We start from the raw sequence: 9,045 nt of genomic DNA on the forward strand, positions 1-9,045 counted from the left end.
TCCTCCACATCATTTTAAATTTGGGTAAAAATGAATGGCTGTGACAGCATTCTGGTCCAGTAAACAATTCCTTGCACAATGTTTTCTTTCTCAACCATTACAATTTAAATATTCAGAATAATCACAAGTCACTTTTCCACCCCACTGGAGCGCCCACCAATGATTTTTTGTCTTATTCCATGACTGTGGTATTCTTCTCCAAGCTCTTCATAGATCTAAAGCCCAATGCTCCAAAGCAGCCTGACCAGAGAGTTTATGAAAGTCATCTGATCCAATTGTCTCTCAAAAATCACACATGGCCGCAGGCCTTTTTTTATTTTTTAAAAAGTTACTCAATTCAATTATGTACCATGCAACAATAGATCTATATTTGTGGTTCACCTTTTGTGAATATTTATGTTTACAGATGTCATTCAGAAATTGAAAGCAAAACTTTTGCCTTCTAACATTCACAACCAAAGATCTCTTTTAAAAGACTGACAGTACTTTAGTTAACTTCTGGCACCATTGCTATGCTTTGCGTGAACTATAAGAACTGCTGACAACAATCTGGACAATTCATCGACAAAATTATGAAAACCTTTAAATCACCAAGAAAGCTTAGGTCAGTAATGGTCCACATTATTAAGATGCCATAAGAAATGCCTGCAGACTTACTCATTTCAATCATAACCAATGCGTATTAACTGGTAACATAGTAACTACAAACGTATGTCATTCAGTCTGTTTAGTGCCCCCAGCAACCATTATTCACATGTAATTGGACATCATCTTTCAGGGTTACACTGTTAGCATCCAGAACAGACATACAGTATTGACATTACTTCCATCATGTCAGTTCTGGTGACACTGCTAGCAGTAGGCCTCACATGGCAGGACAGTAAGCCTCACATGGCTGGACAGCATATTCACACATGGCTGGAGATCATTTCAGAAAGCAAAACAATAAAACAAAACTCATTGTTGCTCCAGTGCGTTTTGCCATGGAACAGTGGTTGTAATGGCACAACCAGGAATAGGGATCAATCAACTTAGCAGCACATTTAGAAAAAACTACGGATCGTTTCAGAGTAAAAACCAAACAATAAAAATTATGTGTAACTGAGCAGAAGGAAATGTGTTCATATCCACAGCTTTCCACATGGTGAGCTGCCACTCTAAACTATGCCATCAGGGAAATTATTCCACCCTCTGAATGATATTGTAAGGAAGGAAAGAAAAATGTTAAAAGACAAAATAAGTTTATCCCAAGCAGCTCTTACACCTACATGTATCAGCAAGAAAGAAATGACAGTGGCGTAGATTTGGCAGCTGATTGCCTACTAAATAAGTAATGCTAAGCAGCAGCCTTAGAAAGGAAGTGTTGAATAGCTACAGAAATAAATTACTTGGTGTTTTCTCGCAAATCACAAGTTGAATGAATTCCACTCCCACCAATTCCTGCACTACCGCAAAGTAAAACACAAAGTCCAAAAAATAGAAATTTTATTGGATGCCATTAATTTTGTTCCTTTGACAGTTCCCATGTGGGAACACTTCCAGCCCAGAAAAATCAGGTTTACGTTTCTTCCCAAAACAAATGAGCCAAACACATCCCAATGTAAATTCGTACTGTAAATGTTCATTAAAGTTGCAATCAAATTGAACAGAGAATATTTTAAACAAAAGAAAATGATTGCCAATGGTATATTGCAACCAAAACGACTTGCAAGGTCAAGTACATCGTACTCTAGAGATCAAATTGCAATATTTATGCATAAACTGCGTGGAAATTTAATGTTGTGAAAAATGCCATTCTAAAAAGAATTAAATTCAAAACACATTTTTCAATGTTTAACAGATTGAAATGATACGAAATCCAAGGACTCAAAGCTGAAATGATTGTGCATTTAATTTCCAGCTAGGTGCTGACAAGTTTGAGCCTAGAGCTATGCACTGCTAACTCAGTCAGTTTCATGAATTCACAACAGGGCAGCTACATTTAATGGGGCACAGTAGAAATTATTTCATCTTGGTTACCAATTGGGACAATACCTTAAAAACTCTCTTCCACCTAAATTGCACTTGTGAAGGAACAAGGATGTACGTAGAACCATTTGATCATGTTAAGACAACTCCACTCTATATACTTTGCGTCATGAGATCTCATGTAGCCCGAGCAGTGACAATGTTAAATTAATTTATAATTTACAAAGAGTTTAATGGGTGTGTTGTGAAGCTCTCTGTTGCCCATCAATCTAAACAATCCCACCAGAAGAACTACGTGACGAGAAGAATCCAAAATATACATACAATTTGTTTGACATTTTACATTAGTGAGGTTTTAAAATCTGTTTTAGTACATTGTGCATAAATAATAAGGGTCTGCTAGTCAGTACAATGAGAACACCACCACCTGGGAGGTTCTCATCACTACCCTGAACTTGGAAATGTATCACTGTTCCTTCACCTCACTGGGTCAAAATCCCAGAACTCCCCGCCGAACAGTACTGTGGGTGTACCTACACCACAGAGATTGCAGTGGTTCAAGAAGGCAGCTCACGACCACCTTCTCAAGCGCAATTAGAGATGGGCAATAAATGCTGACTTAGCCAGCAATACCCACATCCTGTAAAATAATTTTTTAAAAATAACGAAATGCCATGGCTTGATTTCTGCAAGTAATACTAGCCTGCATGCTGAAATCACATGAAAGGGGAACACTGAAACAGCCCTAGCTGTGACATTTGACCAATGTTATAACCCAACACTGCATGCAGAGTGCTTATGTCCAAGCACAGTCCAATATGTCATAACAATAGGTCTTCAATATCAACAGAAAATCTTTGTCTTCTAAGCCTTTTACAATCCTCATTGTGCATCAAACCTCCTACTCGGGAGGTTTAGCAAACAGCGAGGAGAATTTAGAGACTTCAACAAACCAGGTAGTTTAGTAGAATGGACAGGCTGGTGACCAATGTTCCCTCTAAGCTGCACAGCAACCCAAAAGGTCCAGTGGTACCATTCATAAGTTGGCCCCTTTAAATTAGCACATCTGCAACATTACACAAATGGTAATTAGCTGCACATTTAAAGAAATCACCCATCCACTTGAACAAAAGATTACAGGGAAAGGTGCTCGTGACAGCTGCAATTTAATGTGGTTAATTATGAAGTGAAGCATTTGGGGAAAAAACACAAGGCATTGGGAGAATACACTTGTTAGAAAGACAAAGAAGAATGTTGATGAACAGATATCGGTGGGTTCAAATGCACAATTTCCTAAAAGTGCAAGGATCCAGAGTACATATCCTGGCCTTTCAGCACTGAAACATTTCTGATATTCAATTACATCAGGTCAGAACCATACCGAAATTCCATTTACTTGCTCTTTGTTCCATATCCATTTGTATCCTTGCCCAACAAAAATATGTTATGATAATTTTGAAAATTTCAAATGAATCCAGTGGATCAGCTGTAATCTAATGGAACAGGGTAATAGGCTTAGAGAATTGGATGATCCACTCTATCTTCCTAAACACTCACTATTTGAACCCCTAGGTGGCTCTGTTCATCAACATAATTTTGTGTTGTTGCACTTAGTGCCTACTCCAATCATTTATTTCATCCTTCCCCAAAATGCTTTATTTTGCATTTTTGCAGGTGACTTCCAGATTTCAACTATTAGCCCTCACATAAGAAAATACCTGGATTTCACTCCAAAGATTATGCTCTCTTGTTCTGGATTCCCCAAGAAGCAACTTGTATATCTGAAATCTATCTAAGCAAAAGCTTTTTATCATTTTGAAAACCTTAATTAGATCACCCTTCAAAAGTCAAATAAATACAAACCAAGTTAGTTAGTGTCACCTGTGCTCACTATTTAACCCTTTAGCTCTGGCATTGTTCCAGTGAATTTGAACTATGCCCTTCCAAGGTCAAATATCTTTCTTGAATTTGATACGCAAAATCGAATGCAGTATAAAGACCATTACAATTTTAGATTTTATAGACCCGAAGAGTTAATGATAACATTGTGAATTTAATCTTAAACAACATTATATATGCCTCAATTTGGGTACAGTATTATGTTTTTGCCACAGTTATAGAAAGGACCTTGAAGCCATAAATATTTAAAAGTTTCCCATTCTGACAAATCTACAACTATGAAGAATAATTTTAGATATCATGACTACTTTGGCAAGAGTAGCAAAGGCTAAAGAGAGATTTAATAAAGATTTTTAGATAATGAAGGTGTTAGCAGTGATGAGCGAGAGTCATCTAGCTGAGAAGTCAATAATAAAAAGTGTCAGCAATTTAAAATTAATCACCAAGATAGTAAAGAGAAAAAGTAGGAGAAATCTTTAACCAGGCAGTTGTTGGGGTTTTGGAATGCTTTGCCACGAGTGGTTGAAGTAGATACTATTGCATTTTTTAGAGGCCAGTTGCCTAAATATTTGAAGCAGAAGATTATACATGGCTCTAGTGTAGGTAGAGAACAGAGCACTGAGATTAGGTTTGGATTGTTCTAGCAGAGAGCTGGCAAAGACAGGATGGGCCAATTGGTCTCTTCCAAAGCTGGAAACTTCTATGGTTTCCATCTACAAATGTTCTGATTTTAATGATAGTATTAAGTGGTACTAGGCCAAATTGTTACTGAGTAAATAATGCCATTTTCTGCCGGTCACAAACTAGGAAATGTTTTGCTTGCAAAAAAAAGACCATAAATCCAATGACCAATGTAGCAAAATATATGTCTGTTCACAAAAAGGCTAATGTGAGTTAGAAATAACTGATACTTGGTTATTAAATTTAATTAGGTATTTATTTTTAAAATAAAATGTCAATATTTTATCTCTACACCAAATAGGTGTATTTCCAACCATCGCGTGCATTTATATTTAAAAAAAGTAATTTTAGCAATATTTTAACCTAAAAATTCGGTACTTTAATTCCGAACCTGTCCATGAAACCTGAACCTAGGTCTAAAAGCTTTATTTCAGCCAAGCTGGCCGAACAATAATTGCAGGTTGCAGGACTCATATCCTCACTCAGGCTTTGACGAAACAGCGATGTGAGTGGAATATGTGCAATTGCACCCCACTCCATGTAAACTGAATGGAGCTGGAGGAAGTGCAACGTTCCCATTAAAAAAACAGGAGTCGGTATCCCTCGTAAAAGCAACAACAACCTAGCAAACCAATCAGTTAAAATCTTCAACGCTGTTTTGCAAGCAAACCTGAACCAGTGGGGTTATATTCAGCTCATTCAACGGTTGAAGTGGATTTTAAAAGCAAAAAAATCATGGTAGACTGACATAAGCCTCCAGTTCCCACACAAGGAAATCCATCTTCAGCCCCGCCTTCATTCACTGGCTCCCGGCCCGTCAACGTGCTCACAGACCGAGAGTGACAGCTAGCTGCGGCTTCAAAGAGAAAATAACATTTGCCTTTGTTTAAAATGTTTTGCCACCAATGGACAGGTTTGCAAACGGAGGACGACGGGTTGAACTGGCCATCCGTGCAAATTTAATGTGTTTTGACTTGAAACGCTGTAAATTTGAAAAGAGATCATCATTATCAAAAATGTGCAATAGTGGTTTGCACAGGACGGCTGATGGTCGAAAATATGTTTAAAGATGTGTGACGCGACCAGCTTCTGGAAGCAGTGGGATTACTGCATGAGGTCTCCGCACAGACCAGAAAAGCATCAGGAGATCAGGAGTAACTATTGTCCGATTCATGGAAACCAGGTCAGGCAGCAAACATGTTATGTAAACAGCGAATGCGAACAAGCCACCGACTTCTTAAAGCACAGTATCTGGCGGCAGAAAAGGGGGAATGACTCTGGTTAAGTGACCGGAGTCTTCGCTGATAAATGCAAAAAATGTTCACTGTTTCAATCTTTATTAAAATGCAAATCGATAGTTAGGCATTTCTGAACAAATTCCACAAGTGTGTAGTATTTCACGCAAGCTCGATGTTCCTGCGCTTTAGTGGAGTTTGCGTATTGTCCTTTGCTACGGCCCCCGAATGAATTAAAATGCCACAAGCCCTTGGTCCATGTGTTACTGTCTGAATGCCAAGTGCATTCGGCAGCTCTGCAATAAAGCAGCCCATTCTCTGGCACTGAATATCATTATCGCTCTTTAAAATATATTAAAGCATGCATTGGAAAGGCTGTAAGTGATTAGGATCAGATTTAGAATCGCATTTTATTACACAAACGTCTGCACTGTACAGAGACAGTTAAAACTACCGTTTTAATTTCATTCATGTTTTTCTTCTCCTCCCCCTCCCACTTTTTAAATCTTAAATTTCTGCATCAGCGGGCGTGAACCTGGAGGGGGAGGTAAAATACTTAGCCATAACCCCAGTAATAGTACCTTGGCTTCGTTGCTGCAGCTGGCTCGTAAACAGCCTGAAAGCCAGTGGGAAAAGGTGACATTTTAATCCAAAGTAAATATCTAATACAATGAAACCTGACATTAATCAAGTCTTGAACTGATGAGCTATGCACATACAAATGAGATACCAGGTGAATTACACCACGAGGACGTTTTGTCCCTATTCAGTTAACACTACTCAGCTTCAAGTTCAACCGTACACAAATGCGGGAGGGATATCAACCATTTATGGTTTATTTTTTGCAAATACAAGCTCGTCTGTCACGTTGCATTAATGCACACGTCAACATTTCACTATAACAAATTATTTTAATGTATTGCTTTATTTAAGCACATTAAATTTCTATCTAGTACTCTTGCTGTTTATAAGCAAGGCTTTCTTGAGTACGGAAGAAAGCACTGGCCTCGTACAAAGTGAAAATACTTCATTATAAACACTTAAAACACGGGTTAGAAAAGACGAACCCCCCCGCCCCCCGCCGTTTCATGAGCAAATTGAATCTTCAGAGTTTTGCTTTATATTAGTATTTCTTAGTTTCAGAGGGTAAAAGGTGGAATCTGAAACGATGGATACAATCTGAAACAATTGGGAAAATATTGAAATGCTGCAAATTGGCACCCAATTTACATTAATGCATTTTGCGCCGTCGTTTGTATTTTCTGACAATTACATTTTGTAATAGGAATGTAAAATGTCCTGGTTTGTGTAATATACAAGATCATTGAGCTGTAGGTGACCAACTGTTTACAATACCAAGAGCTGTTCTCATATTTTGTTTCCGTTAATAAGAACCGTTAAAAATGTCCTTTATCGTCATTAATAAAATAATATATTCTTGCTTCATACATGCTGGATAGCTGGCATGTGTATGAAGACCCCCAGGAAAAAAAAACCTCCTGGGTCTCTTGCCTCGCCTGTATACACAGACATCGTGTCATTTAAATCCCCTTCTGCATCAACAAAAACATCACCAAACCCTGCAGTTATTTTTAACACCATCACACACACACACCGAATAAACATAATTGCAATTTCTTACCCCTTACATTTAAACAATAGTTGTAATGCTTTTGTGTAGCTTTACAAACTGCTGCATGGGTGTTTCTTTACCCATCTTTGAAAAACATATCCCAATTAACCATTAAAAATTCCCAATTAACCATTTCTGTTTCCAAAACGTCTCGGCTCCATTCATTTGTACGACAATATGCTAGAAAAATGCCAACCTTTGTGAACAGATTTGAAGAAAAAAGTAGTAAACACCCTGCCAAACACGCGTTCACATAATCGTATTGTTCTGGATTTTTAATTTAACTGTGATAACAATAGGCTGCCTTTCTTCTATACCTTTGTAAACTGGAGAGCTGGGGCTCCTTCTCTCAGGTGAGCTTCTACTGTCAGGAGACCGTCTGTGTCTCATGCGTCCGTCGGCGGCGACAATCGCAACCGGAGCCCAAAGCGAAGAGGTGGGCGAGGAGGTCGGGGAAAGTTTCTGTCCGTTCGAGGTGGTGGATGTGGCTGCTGTTGAGGTCGAGGTGGTTGCAGTTACTGTTGGTGCAGAGTGAGCCGCTGTTGCTGCCGCCAACGAGCTGGTGCTGCCGCTGCAGGAGGAGGAACGGGTCGGGCTGTTATTGCCTTGTCTCAGCTGGAAGGGCACAGTGGCCCTGATGGGCTGCAGGCGGTTCGAAGTCGGCGATCCATTGCGCCGCACTCTTTGAGACGCTTGTTGTGAGGAGGAGGACATAGTGAGTCCGCTTTAATAGAAGCGCTTCTTGAAAACAATTCGATCAAATGTATTGTTTAGACAAACTGCAGAAAGATCTTCACTCCGGACACTCTAGGGGTCTCAAGAATATTTCTGTTGCTGTTGGTCACTGATTATTCTCCCAAATGGTGTTATTTTATGAATGATTTTGCTCCCTCTTTTGCTTGAATCGGTCCGGTTGCAGGACGCTGCTTGTTAAAGTGACTCTAGTTAATCCCAAACTCGCTGTCTCACTCATTCGCCTTGCTGTCCTTAGCCCAGCTTCACAGAAATGACAAGCCAGCTGCAAGCAGGGAGCTCTGAGTGACAACAACCTCACCCAATCCCAGAAAAGGCTGCCGCTAACTGTGCTCCAGTAGACAGGTGACTGACTCAGCTCCTACCCAATCATGGGGAAAGAACATGGGTTAGCGCGGCATCCCCCCCAAAACAATTCTCATTCCATTGGTAGGTGTCGTTAGGATGGACAGCCCTGACCTCCAACCGGCCCAAGGACAAGTGATCTGAGCGGGGCTGATCCCCCGGTCGTCCCCTTGTATTGGCTGTTCCAGCAACATATTGCAGCCCGTGCCGGAGGCTCCATCCAATCACCGGCGGCTGGCTGATCGCCAACTACGTCTCAGAGAGCGCGCCAGCCCGCCGCCTTTGTGACGCAAGTGTGATTGACAGCCACAGTCCCCCTGTGATTGACAGCTGCACGCCACCTGTAATTGACAGCCATACTCCACCTGTGATTGACAGCCACACTCCACCTGTGATTGAAAGCCACACTCCACCTGTGATTGACAGCCACACTCCACCTGTGATTCAGCCACACTCCACCTGTGATTGACAGCACACTCGACCTATGACTGACAGCCACACTCCACCTGTGATTGACCCTCACACCACCTG

At 40.3% G+C, this 9,045-nt stretch overlaps 1 protein-coding gene across 3 annotated transcripts in view; it reads right to left on the reverse strand.

Moving 5' to 3' along the window:
* The window catches only part of LOC119966193 (glucocorticoid-induced transcript 1 protein-like), a 252,601-nt gene extending 243,943 nt beyond the window's left edge, over positions 1-8,658 (reverse strand). Inside the window, exon 1 of one of the 3 annotated variants that reach the window (XM_038797519.1) lies at positions 7,734-8,658. In XM_038797519.1, coding sequence (XP_038653447.1) covers positions 7,734-8,130 — 397 coding nt within the window. In that variant the 5' untranslated portion in view covers positions 8,131-8,658. The remainder of the gene's footprint in view (positions 1-7,733) is intronic. The other 2 variants (XM_038797521.1, XM_038797520.1) reach the window with 2 other exon arrangements.
* Between the last annotated feature and the right edge of the window lie 387 nt (positions 8,659-9,045).

The sequence above is a fragment of the Scyliorhinus canicula genome, chromosome 5, assembly GCF_902713615.1.
Source record: "Scyliorhinus canicula chromosome 5, sScyCan1.1, whole genome shotgun sequence".
In the NCBI taxonomy this organism is placed as follows: domain Eukaryota; kingdom Metazoa; phylum Chordata; class Chondrichthyes; order Carcharhiniformes; family Scyliorhinidae; genus Scyliorhinus; species Scyliorhinus canicula.